At 39.6% G+C, this 19,263-nt stretch overlaps 1 protein-coding gene across 1 annotated transcript in view; it reads left to right on the forward strand.

The window, feature by feature from the left end:
* The window catches only part of BCO2 (beta-carotene oxygenase 2), an 81,396-nt gene that overhangs the window by 15,755 nt on the left and 46,378 nt on the right, over positions 1–19,263 (forward strand). Inside the window, exon 2 of the mRNA XM_061144812.1 lies at positions 5,260–5,464. Within this exon, the coding sequence (XP_061000795.1) occupies positions 5,260–5,464 (205 nt within the window). The remainder of the gene's footprint in view (positions 1–5,259; positions 5,465–19,263) is intronic.

Raw genomic sequence — 19,263 nt, forward strand, 5'->3', positions numbered from 1 at the left:
CAGCTCGAGCATTTTTGTTAGCATGATCTCTGGCTGTATCTTGAAACCACATTGTCCATTGAAGATACTCTCTCTTGGTTTAAGGAGAGCTTTTATTAAAATTCACCAATCATAGGGAATAAAGGTTCCAATAGAAGATGCCATAGCGTTTAGAATCTCTCTAGTAAAGGCGAATGTGGGCCATACAAAGTTATGGCCTTTTTCACTTGTTGCATGTGAAAAAGGTTAACACCTTCATATTGAGGTGTTATTTGCCCTTGAGCATCAACATTTCTTAAAACTAGAAAGGCGGAGAAACCTTCAGCTTCAGAAACCTGTGATTGCAAAGCCAGCAACTCAGAGAGCCTCTGTTGCAAAGGGGGTAGATTATTTTTATTCAGAAAGGTGTTATTGGTTTTAATGTTAAAAGGTGTCTTAAGGGAGTCATAGTCAGAATCATTAGGTTCTATCGAGGGAGAGACTTTGGGTTATGTGCCCTCCGGCAGGGGAGGAGCGCTTGGAGCAACCGGGGCAGGGTTGGTAGGAAAATCCCGAAATATCTTATGTTGTTCTAATTGGGCCTTTCGTAAGGTAGCATCGTCTAACTCATATTCATGTAATGAGTGTTCTGCCTGTTGCCGAATATCAGGAGGGCAGAATTCTGTAATGGCAGAATCACAGCTTCAGTGAGAGCCCACAGGGGCCAGAAATCTATCGGAATATTTTTTTCCCTGTCTGACGGCTTGTTCAACATTCTCTTTGACGTGATGCCAAATTTCTAAATCAAAACTACCTTCATCAGGGAACCAAGGGTTACATTCAACCACTGTCTGAAGGCAAGCCTCTATTCACTGGCGTGAAACCAAAAATCCCTGAACTTTAAATAAGTGATAAACTAAGGTAGAAAAGTGATGGAGCTTTCCAGCTGTTTGACCCATGTCTTAATACTTACTAGCCTCAACAGGCCCTCTGGGGTCACTCTGTATGAATCTTGCCACGTGTACCAGAGTCCCTGTTTCTGGGAGCCACTTGTTGGTCCTTTAATGGACCGGAACCTGGTGGTCTGGAGTCGATGATAAGAAAGTAAGAGAGAGAAAGAGGCTGATATCCCCTGGTTTACATGGAGAGCCAATAAAACTCTGTTCTTAGAGCTTGCGCTGCTGCACGTAGGCACCAGGCGCCCTCTTGAAGGGATGAAGGCACAGTGCGCCTTCTCCAGAGGGTCTTGGAAGCCCGGGCAAGAAAGTGAACTCAGTGGGCCTCCGCGCTCCAAGGAATTAGCCTGAAAGAGAGAGAGAAGGAAAGAGAAGGAAAGAAAGAAAGAAAGACATGGGGACCCAAGCTCTGATGGAGCAAAGGTGTTTTAATCAACATGGTGTGGGCATATACACTGTCTTACAGGTAGTTATTCTCAGCAAAGATAAAGATTAAAATTCCAGACTTACAAAACATAAGGCGATCCCTATCAAAGACAGAGAGTTGTAAACAATCACTTTTTACCCTATGGTTCATAAAAAGGGAAGAGGGTACTTATCACCGTAATGAGAAATGCCTGGATTCCTCAGCCCCAGGAAAGGCATGCCTCTCCTCTTAATTCCTGAATATTCAGGAATTAATAAGGACCAGAGGATTCCTGACAGATCCAAAACAGCACACAGGAAGCCTCCTGTTAAATGCTTCCTGACGTATGGGATCGCAAAGAGTTAGACATGACTGAGTGCATATACATGCACACAGACAAGATTACCAAAGGAGAGTGTTGAGATGAAAGGAGTCAATAAAGGGATTTATTCTGAAGTTATCTACTATTACTATATTTAATTATGATAATAGACATGAGCAGGAAGGAACATGAACATGGGAAGTTTTACCCACCTTTTATACTCATTATCCCCATTTTATCATTGAAAAATCTGAGGCACAGAGTGATTAGTAGCTTGGCCATGGTTTTCAGCTAATAAGTAGGAAGTTGGTATAAAGCAAACAAAGAAGGGGCAGAAAAGTTAGAAAAGTGCAATGTCTCAGAAGCTAAGACAGAAAGAACATTAAAAAATGTTGATTACAACATCAAACACTAAGGGAAATATGAAGAGTGTATAAGAAACTGCCACCTGCATGCTGTGGAGTACGGAACATATAAACATATAAACATGTAACTACTTCCTAAAGTGTTTTAAGTTGATGAATCTCTATTCAGACAAATGCCTGGTCAAGGTATTCATTTTACTTAAGTAAGAGGAGTAAAATACCCAACGTCAGGGAATTTATTGTAACCTAAGAAGGAGAATAAGGTAAATATGCATATAATAATAAAAGTAGTAAGATAAATACCAGAGGGCTTCCTTTTCTAAGTTTCAAAGCATCCTCTTGATACCTCTAATCTTGTGGCTCTCAAATTTTAGTATACATAAGATTACCTGCTTCTCCTACCTCAGAGATTCAGGGTCTTTTCCAATGAGTCAGCTCTTCGCATCAGGTGGCCAAAGTACTGGAGTTTCAACTTCAACATCAGTCCTTTTAATGAACACCCAGGACTGATCTCCTTTAGGATGGACTGGTTGGATCTCCTTGCCGTCCAAGGAGCTCTCAAGTCTTCTCTAACACCACAGTTCAGAAGCATCAGTTCTTCTGTGCTCAGCTTTCTTTACAGTCCAACTCTCACATCCGTACATGACTACTGGAAAAACTGTAGTCTTGACTAGATGGACCTTTGTTGGCAAAATAATGTCTCTGCTTTTTAATATGCTGTCTAGGTTGGTCATAACTTTACTTCCAAGGAGTAAGCGTCTTTTAATTTCATGGCTGCAATCACCATCTGCAGTGATTTTGGAGCCACCCAAAATAAAGTCAGCCACTGTTTCCCCATCTATTTGCCATGAGGTGATGGGACCAGATGCCATTATTTTAGTTTTCTGAATGTTGAGCTTTAAGCCAACTTTTTCACTCTCCTCTTTCACTTTCATCAAGAGGCTCTTTAGTTCTTCTTCATGTTCTGCCATAAGAATGGTGTTATCTGCATATCTGAGGTTATCGCTGTTTCTCCTGGCAGTCTTGATTCCAGCTTGTGCTTTTTCCAGCCCAGCGTTTCTCATGATGTACTCTGCATATAAGTTAAATAAGCAGGGTGACAATATACAGCCTTGACGTACTCCTTTTCCTATTTGGAACCAGTCTGTTGTTCCATGTCCAGTTCTAACTGTTGCTTCCTGACCTGCATACACGTTTCTCAAGAGGCAGGTCAGGTGGTCTGGTATTCCCATCTCTTTCAGAATTTTCCACAGTTTATTGTGATCCACACAGTCAAAGGCTTTGGCATAGTCAATAAAGCAGAAATAGATGCTTTTCTGGAACTCTCTTGCTTTTTTGATGATCCAGTGGATGTTGGCAATTTGATCTCTGGTTCCTCTGCCTTTTCTAAAACTAGCTTGAACATCTGGACGTTCACGGTTCACATATTGCTGAAGCCTGGCTTGGAGAATTTTGAGCATTACTTTACTAGCGTGTGAGATGAGTACAATTGTGCGGTAGTTTGAGCATTCGTTGGCATTGCCTTTCTTTGGGAATGAAAACTGACCTTTTCCAGTCCTGTGGCTGAGTTTTCCAAATTTGCTAGCATATTGAGTGCAGCCCTGTGTTCTAAAAAAGACTTATATAACCCAACTCGTTTATTATTTGGAGCCTTGGGAGCAATAAGGCTTATTATTATCCATCTTAGAAAGAGGAAGCAGCCCAGAGAGATGGTCTTCTTCAAGATTAGTTATTTGGAAAATGACAGACCAAGATTTGAACCCAAGGATTCTCAAGCCAGTAAGAGTCTAGGTTCACACTTCTAAGTATTATACCTTGCTGCCTCTTAAAGGGAGTAGCGTTTAGATAGACTTTGAACAACAGATAAAACTTCTTTAGGAAAAAAAAAAAAACAAAACTTCTTTAGGGATAGACTAGTGGGAAGGACATTTAGAGTGAAAGTGAATTTTCTTCGGGAAATAAGGAAATAGTTGGATTTGACAGAATTGGTTACTTACGGTGCTTCCCAGATGGCGCTAATGACAAAGAACCCACCTGCCAATGCAGAAGACATAAGAGACGTGGGGTTTTATCCCTGGGTTGGGAAGGTCCCCTGGAGAAGGAAATGGCAACCCACTCCAGTGTTCTTGCCTGGAGAATCCCGTGGACAAAGGAGCCTGGCAGGCTACAGTCCATAGGGTCGCAAACATTTGGACACAACTTAGTACGCACGTACTTTGAACCTACATCTCTGAGAAGGTCTCAAGTGCTCTAAACTGAATTTTTGAAAGATTTTAAAGAAGTGGGATAATAGATACAATGTTGTGAAATATTTTGCTAAGAGGCTAGTATTCCTATGTTTTAGTTTGGTTTTCTAGTTTAGACTTCTATATCACTGTTAGTTTTATGATTTAAAATAAAAGATTATCTTATAGTATCCAATTAGTTATGTCCTTGACCACCCCTCTGTGTTAGGCAATATTGCCTGTGAACACTGAATACATATGAAATAATAGGGACAATTTTCAGCTCTCTATTTTAAAATAATTTTTTTTGGTGGCTTTTGAATTTGAGTTAATTTCAGAACAGGTATCAGTGCATTATTTAATTTATAACACCTCTTTCCTAGGAAATGCCATGTACGTTCATGTATATACCATTAAAATAGAAGAAATTAAATTGCAGATCCTATTAAATTCACATAAATCCTGTGAAACCTTTAGAATCACATTCTAGTGTGTCTAAAGTACTGAGATTAATGTAATTGTGATAATATCAAATGGTGGTTATTTATATTTCTTTAATTTTTTAAGCTGTGTGGCATGTGGAGATCTTAGTTCTCCCCCCAGGGATCAAACCCATGCCCTTGCAGAGAAAGCTCAAAGTCTTCATTAACCACTGGACTGCCAGGGAAGTCCTGGGCATTTTTTATTAAACACTGAGGTGTACCTATTAGCACATCTGTGGTTAACATGTAGATTCAGTCTTGTGAAAAGGCCAGCATTACTCAACCATGAGAGATGGTAGCAATGGTAATTAAAGTCCTGAGTTAATTAAGCAGATTTGTACCGCAGAAACGTAAAAAGGATTGTTGTGGTTCAAAAAGGGAGAACTGAAGAGTTGATGGTCTGAGAATAAGGAAGGAGATGAATTTGGAGACACTATTTGGTGTTAGGTTTACATTTCTCTTACCAGTAGATGAGACTGTCTATGGAGAAACAAGCATGTTTATGGAAGACTGGGAAAATTTTTGTGCTTTTGATCTCTTCACAGTTTTGAAGAACTACATGGAAAATACTCATCAGAAAACAGTGATCTGTGCTCAGGGGAAGACTCTTCCATGCATTGCACCGCTTCTAACCACGGTGGAAGAGACTCCACAAGTCATCTCAGCTCGAGTCCAGGGACATCTTCCTGAGTGGCTCAATGGCTATCTACTTCGTACTGGACCTGGGAAATTCGAGTTTGGGAAGGATAAGTAAGCCTTGATTTTGGAGAACAGTTTAATTTTCTTAGCGTGGGCTCTTTCTATGTAATGTGCATAATATCTGCTTCCTCTCAGAGGCTAACATTGCTACACAATCCCTTTGATCACAGCTAAGGAAACTATAGCCTACAGGAAAGAAAATATGGAGATTTTAATTCTTTTTCAAAAGTCCTGACTTCTGCTTTGCAGACTATTATAAATTTTAAGTCATCTGAAAGTTTATGCTAAAAGAGAAGTGTCAAAAACTATGACTACTGAGCTCCGTTTCATCACAAGTTCCTGGAGGAAGGGGCAATGTCTTCACTTCATACCACTCTCTTACCCAGTACTCCCCAAACACAGTGGCTGTTTCAGTTCCTCAAATCAGGAATGTTTATTTTTGCTCAGGGCCTTGGCGTTGGCTGGTTCATCTCTCTTTCCAAGTCTGATTCTTGTCATTCAGATATCAGCTCAAATTTCACATCCTTTGAGCTTTCCCTGATCTCCCAATCTAAAGGTGCTGTTTTTTATATTATTTATTTTAATTCTCTGCATTATCAATAGCTAGTATATTTTTGCTTGTTTACTTATTTATTAGCTGTTTTTCTCATTAGATGGCAGTTTCATAATGGCAGGGACCTTTTCTTGATCAACCTATATCCCCAGTATCTAGGATAGTGCTCTGTAGTTAAATAGCACCCAATACTTATATGTAAGTAAATGAGAAGCCCAGCAACTCATTGGTATATCATGTCTCTGTGTGACTACTAGGGACATGAAGTGATGTGCAGAAACCACTGTGGTCAGAAAGAAATCTACTTTGCTTTAAACATTTAAAAATTTTAGAAACTTTTTTTTTATTGTGAAAGTTTTTACCTGTATTAAACTTTTTGAAATATAGAACCAAGTGAGGGAAAAGTGTGTACCACATCCTCTGTTAGCACTTTGACATGTTTCCTGCTGATCTTTCCCCCGTCTCTATAGATTTGTTTTAAATAATTACAATCATATGAAAAAAATTTTTAGTGAGGTATAATTGACATATTAGTTTCAGGTGTACAACATAATGATTCAATATTTGTATATATTGTGAAATTATCATCACAAGTCTAGTTAACATTCATAACCATACATGTTAACAAAAATTTGTTTTTCTTATGATGAGAAGTTTTAAGATTTACTGTTGTACATGCTGCGTGCTAAGTTGTTTCAATTGTGTCTGACTTTTTGTGACCCTGTGGACTGCAGCCTACAAGGCTCCTCTGTCCATGGGATTCTCCAGGCAAGAATACTGGAGTGGGTTGGCATGCCCTCCTCCAGGGGATCTTCCTGACCCAGGGATCGAACCTGCTTCTCTTATGTCTCCTCTATTGGCAGGCAGGTTCTTTACCATTAGAGCCACCTGGGAAACCACAGTTTTACTGTTAGCAACTTTCAAATATGCAATACAGTTTTATTAACTATAATCTGACTCTGTATTTTACATCCCTTATTTATTTCATAACTGGAAATAAATTTTCATCCCATTTACCTCTTGCAATAACCAATCTCTTGCAACCACCAACTTATTCTCTGTGTCTGTGAGCTTGTTTTTCTTTCTTTCTTTTTAATCTTTATGATTTAATCTTTAAGATTCTGAAAGGTTGTTGTTGACCCACAAAAAGACGCCAGGATTCTTGGCCTCTGGAGGAGAAGAATTCAATCTGGGGCCAGAGACGAGGCTGGATCGCTCAGAGCTTTTGTGTAATAAAGTTTTATTAAAGTATAAAGGAGATAGAGAAAGCTTCTGACATAGGCATCAGAAGGGGGCAAAAGAGTACCCCCCCTGCTAGTCTTCAGCTGGATGTTATATAGTCACTGGCAGTCTGTTAATGAAAGAAAGGAATGTCTTAAAACTCAGAATGGCACCAGGCCCCTCATCCATAAGATGTATTTTGGGATAATCTTGGCACCAGATGATTCATCCCGGGCCATAAAACAATTGACTTGAATCTTGTAGAAGGGCAGATTACCATACAAATAGTTTCATTTACATAGATTAGGGGAACAATGTCTGAGTATAACATACTGATTTGTCAGGTAGGTTCTGAGCCATTAGGCGAACCCACTTGAAGACGGAGTCTGGGGTAAATGCATAGTACATTAACATAGCTTAAGACAAACATTTCCATAAGAAAAATGCATTGATTAACTCAAGGTTTGAGAATAGTTAACTTCAGGTGAAACCAGGTGTCATTATGGCAACACAGTATTTTAAGAGAAACCTCCTTTTAAATTTGTATAGAGAAGGAAAAATATATCAATAGTTTTTTTCCTCCTGCCGCTTAAGAGAGATAAAAATGTCTGACACTTGCAGCCTATTTCCTCTGTTTGGAGACCCCTGGCCTTCCTGCCTGTTACCCTCTCAGTTCTACATATAAGTGAAATCATATGGTATTTGTCTTTCTCTGTCTGACTTATTTCACTTAGGATAATGCCCTCAAACTCTACTCATGTTGCAAATGGCAACATTTCCTTCTTTTTTATGGTTGAGTAGTAGTCCATTGTCTGTGTGTATTTATATATATATAAAACGTCTTCTTTATCCATTCATCCATTTTTGGGCACTTAGGCTGTTTCCATATCTCAGCTATTATAAATAATGCTGCAGTAAACATGAGGATGCATGCATCTTTTATGAGCTAGTGTTTTCTATTTCTTTGGACTAATATCCAGTGGATCATATGGTAGTTCTGTTTTTAATTTTATGAGGATCCTCTATTTTTTGTGGTTTTGGTAGTGGCTATACTAATTCATGTTTTCACCAACAATACGTGAGTGTTCTCTTTTCTCCACATCCTCCCCAACACTTGTTATTTCTTGTCTTTTTGATAATAACTATTTTAACAGGTGTGATGTGGTATGTCACTGTAGTTTTGATTTTCATTTCCCTGATGATTAGTGATGTTGAGCATCTCTTCGTATACCTGTTGACCATCTGTATGTCTTTTTTGTAAAATGTCCATTTAGATCTTTGGCCCATTTTAAAAACAGGTTTATGTGTTTTTTTGCTATTGAGTTGTATGAGTTTTAAAAAAAATATATTTTAGATATTAACTGAATTTTTTGTCTTTATTTTAAAAATTTCATACTGTCTTAAGGCTTTTTATCTGTGTTGCTACAAAATCTGAATGATTTACTTTTTTGGTGACTATCTAAATTTAACCTTTATTTAAAAACTTCCTTGAATTTAATTTATTTATGTTCAATTTTTTATTTTTAAAATTATGAACATATTATAACACGTTTATAAGAGACTTGGAAAATACAGAATAAAGTTACATATAGTTCCACTATATATTACAATTATTTTTTTAAATAGATAAATTAAGATTTTTAGTTGGAGTTTCATATCAAGCTCTCAAAAATTAATAGAATGAATAGACAGAAAAGTGGAAGATATAGTAGACCTGAAAAGCACTATGAATAAGTTCAGCATAATTAAGATTTGTACAATTTTCACACAGTAGCAGGATACAAATTCTATTCAAGTTTCCATGGACTATGAACCAGGAGACACTGGAACATATCCAGGGACATAAAACAAGACACAAAAATTTCATGGTCTAAAGGTACTGAAATCATATAGAGTCTGTTCTCTTATCACTGTGGAATTATGTCGGAAATCAATATCAAAAGATATTTGAAAATAACCCACATATTTTCAAGTGCAATGTGACATTTCATGAATCTTTAACTTAGTCACTGAAAGTCTTAATAAAGCTAAAAGACTGAATAAACACAGAGGGTGACTGAAGCAAAGAAAGCATTTAAATGAGAAATTAATATAAAAATGAGAAATTGAAATCAAAGACACTTTAAAAATGCCATGTATTTGGAAATTATATGTCCACTTTTAAATGATGGACGTGAATGACTTACTTTTAATGGCTGGATGATATTCCAGGTAACTTTTTAAAAAATGTGGTAAAATATGCATAACATTTACCATATAAAATTTGCCAACTATTTTTTGATTGTACAGTTCAGTAGCATTAAGGATATCCACACTGATGTGCCACCATCCATCTACTTTTCATCTTGCAAAACTGAAACCCTATATCCATTAAACAGTAACTCCTCATTCTCCCTTTCCCCAAGCTTGGCAGCCACCTGTTCTACCTTCTATTAGTTATATTCCTGTGGGCCTGGTGGGAATCTGGTCATGGCCATACTGTGCTTTTCCACCTGTTGTTAGAAACAAAGTAAGAATTAGGGCATGTTTAAGATATATTTCTTAACAACTCAGATACTTTAATTTTCTGAATCTGTTGCATCTTGTCTTCTCTGAGTATTAGACTTATAAAATGACAGTGCTAGAAGGAAACAAAATGCAATGTTCTTCTACCACCCTATCCCTCCCCAATCAGCTGCTGCAAGAAGCCCTTGAGAAATTATTTTAAATACTTAGGGCAATGGTTCGGGGACTGGGAGGGTAGAGAGCTGATTTGGAGGTGGAGAGAAAGAAAATTACTGGTCTATGGATCGCCCCCGCCCCCTTTAGCCCTAACAGAGAAGTTCTTCTTTTCCCTATTTTATCTGGATTTCATGAAATTTATAATTTGAAAAAGAGATCACGAAGCATAAAGGAGGAGGAAGAGGAAAAAGAAAAATAAAAGTACTAGTCCACCTCCCAGAGGGTCACAGCCTCTTAGAAAAAGCACATGGCATTTCATTTGCTGCAGAAGTGGCTCTAGTCAGTTGTAAACCAAACAGCAGAAAGATCTTTGTGGGCGAAGGAAAGTGGGTGGTGTGGTTGGTTGGTCCTTGTAAGTGTCTACTTTGCCTTCAAATCAATATTTTCCAGAGCCAGCATTAGGCATGTATAGCAAGAACAAGATCTTGCCTGACCCCTGGGTGAGAAGTACAGATATCTTCAAATTAAAGAGGCGGAAAACTGAGGCTTAGTTTGGTGACTGGCTCTCAACTTTGATTGATTGATTGATTTTCATAGGAGAATGTTTCCTGTTTTTATTTATAAAAGGCATCATCAGTTATCATAATACACAGCTTTCTCTTTTGTGGATCCCCAAGTCTTTTTCATATATTTCTTTTTAATAGAATTTACTTGCAAATATTTGGGGGGCATTTCTTTGTTTTTAGAATTTTTATTTTATATTGGAGTACAGTTGATTGACAATATTCTGATAGTTTCAGATGTACAGCAAAGTGATTCGATTATATATATACATGGTATATAGTCACTAAATGGTTGTGTTTACTCACTAAGTCACGTCCAGTTCTTTGCAACCCCATGGACTATAGCCCACCAGGCTCCTCTGTCCATGGGATTTCCCAGGTAAGAATACTGGAGTGGGTGGCCATTTCCTACTCCAGGGGATCTTCCTGACCCAGGGACTGAATCCAGCTCTCCTGCATCTCCTGCATTGCAGGCGTATTCTTTACCACTGAGCCACCAGGGAAGCCTCCATGCATGTGTATGTTCTTTCCAAATTCTTTTTCCATTTAGGTTGTTACATAATACTGAGCAGAGTTCCCTGTGCTGTACAGTAGGTCCTTGTTGGTTATCCATTTTAAACATAGCAGTTTGTACATGTCAACCTCAAACTCCCTAACTATCCTTCCCACCCACACTTTCCCTGGGTAACCATGAGTTCCTTCTCTAAATCTGTGAATCTGTTTCTGCCTTGAAATAAGCTGATTTGTACAATTTCATTTTAGATTCCATATCTAAATGATACATAGATATTTCTGACTTAATTCATTCAGTATGACAATCTCTGTGTCATCCATATTGCTACAGATGGCATTATTTCATTCTTTTTAATGGCTGAGTAATATTTCACTGTATATATGTGCCACATCTTCTTAATCCATTCACTTACTGATGGACATTTAGGTTACTTCCTTATATCTTGGCTATTGTAAACAGTGCTACAATGAACATTGGGGTGCAATGGACCCCATTGGTCTTTTTGGACCATGTTTTTCTCTGGACCAGCAAGGATTGCTGGGTCATATGGTAGCTATATTTTTAGCTTTTTAGGGAACCTCCATACTGTTTTCCATAGTGGCTCTATCAATTTATATTTCCACCAACAGTATAGGAGGGCTCCCTTTTCTCCACACTCTGTCTAGAATTTCTTGTTTGTAGTCTTTTTGATGATGGCCATTCTGACTGGTGTGAGAGGGTATCTCATTGTGGTTTTGATTTGTATTTCTCTAACAATTAGTGATGTTGAATATCTTTTCATGTGCTTCTTGGCCATCTGTTTGTCTTCTTTGGAGAAATGTCTATTTATGTATTCTGCTCAATTTTTGATTGGGTTGTTTGTTTTGATGATATTAAGCTACATGAGTTGTTTGTAAATTTTGGAGACTAATCCCATGCTGGTCACATAATTTACAAATATTTTCTCTGAATCTGTGGGTTGTCTTTTCATGTTATTTATGGTTTCATTTGCTGTGCAAAAACATTTAATTTGGTCTCATTTGTTTATTTTTGTTTTTATTTCCATGACTCTGGAGATGGATTGAAAAAAATATTGATATAATTTATGTCAGAGAGTGTTCTGCCTATATTTTCCTCTAAGAGTTTTATAGGCTCTGATCTCACATTTAGATCTTTAACCCATTTTGAGCTTATTTTTGTGTATGGTGTTAAAGAATGTTCTAATTTCATTTTTTTACACGTAGCTGTCCAGTTTTCCCAGCACCATTTATTGAAGAGACTATCTTTCCACCATTGTATAGTCTTGCCTCCTTTGCTCCAGAGGTGAGTGGATCTATTTCTGGGCTTTCTGTCCTGTTCCATTGATTATATTTCTATTTTTGTGCCAGTACTATACAGTTTTGATGACTATAGCTTTGAAGTATAATCTGAAACCAGGGAGCCTGATTCCTCCAGCTTTATTCTTCTTTCCCAAGGTTGCTTTGGCAGCTGCTGCTGCTAAGTCACTTCAGTTGTGTCCAACTCTGTGCGACCCCATAGATGGCAGCCCACCAGGCTCCCCCGTCCCTGGGATTCTCCAGGCAAGAACACTGCAGTGGGTTGCCATTTCCTTCTCCCATGCATGAAAGTGAAAAGTGAAAGTGAAGTCACTCAGTCGTTTCTGACTCTTCGCGACCCTGTGGACTGCAGCCTACCAGGCTCCTCTGTCCATGGGATTTTCCAGACGAGAGTACTGGAGTGGGTTGCCATTGCCTTCTCCATTGCTTTGGCTATTTGAGATCTTTTGTGTCTCCAAACTAATTTTAATATTTTTTATACTAGTTCTATAAAAATGTCATTGATAATTTGATAAGGATTGCATTGAATCTGTAGGTTGTCTTAAGTAGTATAGTCATTTTGGTAATACTAATTCTTCCGATTCAAGGTCATGACATATCTCCATCTGTTTGTGTCCTTTTCGATTTCTTTCATCAGTGTCTTATAGTTTCAGATGACAGGTCTTTTGTCTCCTTAAGTAAGTTTATTCCTAGACACTTTATTCTTTTTTTTTTTTTTTATTTACAATATTGCATTGGTTTTGCCGTACATTGACATGAATCCGCCATGGGTGTACATGTGTTCCCCATCCTGAACCCCCCTCCCACCTCCCTCCCCATCCCATCCCTCTGGGTCATCCCAGTGCACCAGCCCAGAGCACCCTGTATCATGCATCGAACCTGGACCGGCGATTCGTTTCACATATGATAATTTACATGTTTCAATGCCATTCTCCCAAATCATCCTGCCCTCGCCCTCTCCCACAGAGTCCAAAAGACTGTTCAATACAGCTGTGTCTCTTTTGCTGTTTCGCCTACAGGGTTATCATTACCATATTCTTTTTAATGCAGTAGTAAATGGGATTGTTTCCTTCATTTCTCTTTCTGGTCTTTTGTTTTTAGTGTATAGAAATGCAAGAGATTTCTGTGTGCTAATTTTGTAACCTGCAACTTTACAAAATTCACTGAAGAGCTCTAGTTGTTTTCTGGTAGCATCTTTAGGGCCTTCTATGTATGGTATCATGTCATCTGCAAACAGTGACAGTTTAACCTCTTTTTCTGCAATTTGGATTACTTTTATTTCTTTTTCTTCGCTGATTGCCATAGCTAGGACTTCCAAAACTATGTTCAATGAGAGTGGTAAGCATGGACATCTTTGTCTTGTTCCTGATCTTAGAGGAAATGCCTTCTGCTGTTCACTGTGGTTTATGATGTTAGCTGTAGGTTTGTCATATATGGCTTTTATTATGTTGAGGTAGGTTCCTTGTATGCCCACTTTCTGGAGAATTTTTACCATAAATCAGTGCTGAATTTTGCCAAAAACTTTTCTGCATCTATTGAGATGACCATATATATTTTTTAAATTTTTAAATCTTTTATTGATGTGTAGTTGATTTACAAAGTTTTATTACTTTTAGGTATACAATATAGTGATTCAATATTTTTATAGATTACACTCCACTTAAAGTTATTATCAAAGACTGACAATATTCCCTGTGCTGTCCATTATATCCTTGTATTGTATTCATTTTATACCTAGTAGTCTGTACCTCTTTTTATTTATTTATTTATTTATTTTAATTGGAGGATAATTACTTTACTGTATTGTCACTAAGAGTCAGATACGACTGAGCGTCTTCACTTTCACTTTTCACTTTCATGCATGGGAGAAGGAAATGGCAACCCACTCCAGTGTTCTTGCCTGGAGAATCCCAGGGACAGGGAAGCCTGGCGGGCTGCAGTCTATGGGGTCGCACAGAGTCAGACATGACTGAAGCGATTTAGCAGCAGCAACAGCATCTCTTCTCTTGTGATTTGATGACCATTTTTAGTGTTGTGTTTGGGTTGCTTTTTCTGAGTGTGAATCTGTTGCAGTTTTTGGGTTTGCTATTCCCATGAGGTTTTGATATAGCAATCTATATGTGACAAAGTTGTTTTAAGTTGCTGATCTCCTCCCTGCCTAGAGGAGTTCTTTAGCATTTGTTGCAAAGCTGGTCCTTCAGCATTTGCTGCAAAGCTGAAGCAATTAGGCAAGCAATTGCTCTTAGGTAACAGACCTTCAAGAGGGCTCATGCCAATGAGCACTTCCCAGAACGGCTGCTGCCAGTGTCTTTGTCCCCACAGTTGCCTGCTCCGCCACCTCTGCAGGAGACCCTCCAGTACTAGCAGATAGGTCTGGCCCAGTCTCTTGTGGGATCACTGCTTTTTTTCCTATGGGTCCTGGTGCACTCAAGAATTTGCATGTGCCCTTCAAGAGTAGAGTTTCTGTTTCCTCCAGTCCTGTGGTAGTCCAACAATCAAATCCCACTGGCTTTCAAAGCCGGACTCTCTGGTGACTTCTCTTCCCGTTGCTGGACTCAGGGCTCAGAACCTGCCCTCCAGTGGGAGAACTTCTGTGGTATGACTGTTTTCCAGTTCGTGGGTCCCACACCCTGTGGGCATGAGATTGAGTCTATCAAGTTGTGCCCTCCCTACTGCTTCCCTGTGGCTTCTCCTTTGTCTTTGTGTGGAGGGTATCTTTTTTGGTAGCTTCCAGCAGTTTTCTACTGATGGTTGTTTACAAGTCAGTTGTGAATCTGGTGCTCTCACAATAAGGGGTGAATGAATGTCCTTCTACTCCACCATCTTGAGATCCCAACTTAGATTTAAAGGGAGTGGTGGAGACCTGAAGCAAACACAACTCTTAACCTGTGAACAAGAATAGCTCTGCTTGGTTGTTCAGGCCATATCTGAAGCTTATTCCACAGAATTGCCTACCCCTGAAACCTTGAACTCTGAAACTCTACTCTCTTCTTAAAACCCCAATTTCCACACCCCTCCATTCCTGTGAAACTTACCTTTAATTGCTTCATGTTCTCATCTTACTCTTCTCCATCTTTTCAGTTTATCAGCTTTCCTTTAGTTTCTTCTCCCTGGTATAGATTCCACAATCTATAGATTTCTATAGATTCCTTCACATACACCCTTACTGCCACCATCCTCCCTACCTTTGCCCTGGTGAGCTACCTGCCTCTGACCATTTCTGGTCCTACATCAACCTATTTCTGGCTTCCTCTTCTCAGCGTCCAGGCCTGCTAAGCATTTCTAGAGGAAATCACATAACCTAACAGATTGATTCAATGACAGAATTATGATTTCCAGCCCCATCTGAATCTTTGGTGCTGCCAGGAAGTCTTTAGCTCTTTCCAGCTTCACACGGGGTCCCTTTCCCGAAACTTCCTTCATTCTCCCTGTGTCTTTGACTGTCAACAGACAGACCTGCCCACTTCATTATGGATAGAGGGGCAATGGAATTTGAGCTCCTTCAACTGCCCTCTTCCTCACCTCCCTATTTCTGCAGAGAGTTACTCCTGCCTGTCATCATCGGAGCAGGAAGAGGCTGCTCGCCCTCCTCTGAAACCTCGCCGCATCATTCCTGCCCTCCCTTTGTATCTGTTCTCCTTCACTAATCCCTCGTCTCAGCCTGCAAGTGTCCTCTCATCCTGAAAGCCCCTCATTCCTTCACACCTTCTTCTCCAACTAGTACCCCCTCTCCTCCCCTCACCGTTTCTGTTTTCCTGCTTCCTGAGGTCTTCTCAGTTCACTTCCATCTAACTTTTCACCCCTCCATGCTACAGTGCGTGCATGTGTGCTAAGTGGCTTCAGTCATGTCTGACTCTTTGTGACCCCATGGACTGTAGCCCACCAGGTTCCTCTGTCCATAGGATTCTCCAGGTAAGATTACTGGAGTGTTTTTTCATGCCCTCCTCCAAGGGATCTTCCTGACCCAGGAATCAAACCTGCATGTCCTGCAGTTCCTACCTTGCAGGCGGATTCTTTTACTGCTGAGCCACCAGGGAAGTGGTATCAGTTCTCAAAAAGGTCACCAAAGCCTTTTAAGTGTTAAATGAAATGGGTTTTCCAGTCCTCGGTCTACTTTTCTACAACATTTGACCTTCTTGTCAATGTCCTAACATTCTCTGGTCCTGGATTCCCACATAACACTTTCCTGATTCTTCTCCTGTCCCTCTGATTGTATGTTCTAAAATAATTTTTTTGCTATTCACTTTACTTCACTTTCCCTTCAGTGTTGATGTACCCCAGCCTCTGACCTGAGTATTCCTTCCTTTTCTCTCATTATGTGCTTTTTTGCTATAGTAGAAATAGTATATTCTTTAGAGTAAGATGGAGTGGGTTCAGATTCCATGTTGACCACTTTTCAGCACTATAATCTTGAGCAAGTTTTCCCATATGAAAAATGAGACTAATAATACTGATTTTAATGACTGAGTATGAGGATTAAAGGAGATAATGCCTATAAAGGGCTTCACTCAGTGGCTGACAGGAATGAACACTTAGTGCATTTTCTTTCTCTTCTTTCCCTTCAATGCCCTCTTTCCCCATTCCTCTTCCTGATAAGTAACTTCTAGTTCACCTTACTTTTGTAGATTCCAGGATGTGGAGTTAGCACTGGGCTGAGATCCTTGTTCTGCCATGTGCCTGTCCTATGACCTTGATTTGTTGTTGCTGTGAACCTTGGTTTCGACATCTATACTATGGTGATAGTAGTTCCACATCTGTAATCAGTGTTGGGTCAGGGGAATAAATATTTTTATATATGACCCTTGAACAACACAGGGGTTAGGCGTGCCAAACCTCTGCACAGTGGACAACTGTCTATAACTTATAGTCAGCCTTTTGTTCCCATGGTTCTGTCACATCTGTGGGTTTTTATCAACCAACTGCAGATTGTATAGTTTACTACAGTATTTTAGTCCAGTTCAGTTTAGTCATTCTGTCGTGTCTGACTCTTTGTGACCTCATGAACTGCAGCTTGCCAGGCTTCCCTGTTCATCACCAACTCCCAGGGCTTCCTCAAACTCATGTCAATCGAGTCGGTGATGCCACCCAACCATCTCATCCTCTGTCGTCCCCTTCTCCTCCTGCCTTCAATCTTTCCCAGCATCAGGGTCTCTTCCAATGAGTCAGCTCTTCACATCCGGTGGCCAAAGTATTGGAGTTTCAGCTTAAGCATCAGTCCTTCCAATGAATATTCAGGATTGATTTCCTTTAGGATTGACTGGCTTGATCTCCTTGCAGTCCAAGGGACTCTCAAGAACTTTTTCCAACACCCCAGTTCAAAAGCATCAATTCTTCAGTGCTCAGCTTTCTTTATGGTCCAACTCTCACATCCATACAACACTACTGGAAAAACCATAGCTTTGACTATACAGACCTTTGTCAGCAAAAATCTGTGTATAACTGGATCCATACAAAACAAACTTATGTTGTTCAAGGGTCAACTGTATACACACACACATTATATATATGTATATATACATATATATCTTTTCAAAAGTATTATTGTTGTTCAGTTGCTCAGTCGTGTCCAACTTTTGTGACCCAATGGACTGCAGCATGCCAGGCTTCCCTGTCCTTCACCATCTCCGGGAGCAATGAGTCAGTGATGCCATCCAACCATCTCATCCTCGGTCGTCCCCTTCTCCTCCTGCCTTCAATCTTTCCCAACACCAGGGTCTTTTCAAATGAGTCGGCTTTTTGCACTAGGTGGCCAAAGTATTGGAGCTTCAGCTTCGGCATCCACCCTTCCAATGAATATTCAGGGTTGATTTCCTTTAGAATGGACTGGTTTTATTTCCTTGCAGTCCAAGGGACTCTCAAGAGTCTTCAGCACCACAGTTCAAAAGCATCAATTCTTCAGTGCTCAGTTTTCCTTATGGCCCAACTTTCACATCCATGCACGACTGGAAAAAACTATAGCTATGACTAGATGAACCTCTGTTGGCAAAACAATTCTCTGCTTTCCAATATGCTGTCTAGGTTGGTCATAGCTTTTCTTCTAAGGATCAAGCATCTTTTAATTTCATGGCTATAGTCACCATCTGCAGTGATTTTGGAGCCCAAGAAAATGAAGTCTGTCCCTGTTTCCATTGTTTCCCCATCTCTTTGCCATGAAGTGATGGGACCGGATGCCATGATCTTTGTTTTTTGAATATTGAGTTTTAAGCCAGGCTTTTCACTCTCTTCTTTCACTTTCATCAAGAGGCTTTTAGTTCCTCTTCACTTTCTGCCATGAGGGTGGTGTCATTTGCGTATTTGAGGTTATTGATATTTCTCCAGGCAATCTTGATTCCAGCTTGTGCTTTATCCAGGCCAGCATTTCGCATGATGTACTCTGAATATAAGTTAAGTAAGCAGGGTGACAATATACAGCCTTGATGTACTCCTTTCCCAATTTTGAACCAGTCTGTTGTTCCATGTCCAGTTCTAACTGTTGCTTCTTGACCTGTATACAGGTTTCTCAGAAGGCAGGCAGGGTGGTCTGGTATTCCCATTGCTTCAAGAATTTTCTGCAGTTTGTTGTGAACCACACAGTCAAAGGATTTAGAATAGTCAATGAAGTAATGAAGTAGAGTAGATGTTTTCCTGGAATTCTCTTGCTTTTCCTATGATTCAACAGATGGCAATTTGATCTCTGTTTCCTCTGCCTCTTCTAAATCCAGCTTGAACATCTGGAAGTTCTTGATTCATGTACTGTTGAAGCCTAGCTTGGAAAATTTTGAGCATTACTTTGCTAGCATGTGAAATGAATACATTTGTTCAGTATTTGAACATTCTTTGGCATTGCCTTTCTTTGGGATTGGAATGAAAACTGACCTTTTCCAGTCTGGTAGCCACTGCTGAGTTTTCCAAATTTGCTGGCATATTGAGTGCCGCACTTTTTTTAGGATTTGAAATAGCTCAGCTGGAATTCTATCACCTCCACTAGCTTTGTTCATAGTGATGCCTCCTAAGGCCCACTTGACTTCACTCTCCAAATGTTT

Source organism: Dama dama, chromosome 1 (genome assembly GCF_033118175.1).
Source record: "Dama dama isolate Ldn47 chromosome 1, ASM3311817v1, whole genome shotgun sequence".
Taxonomy (NCBI): domain Eukaryota; kingdom Metazoa; phylum Chordata; class Mammalia; order Artiodactyla; family Cervidae; genus Dama; species Dama dama.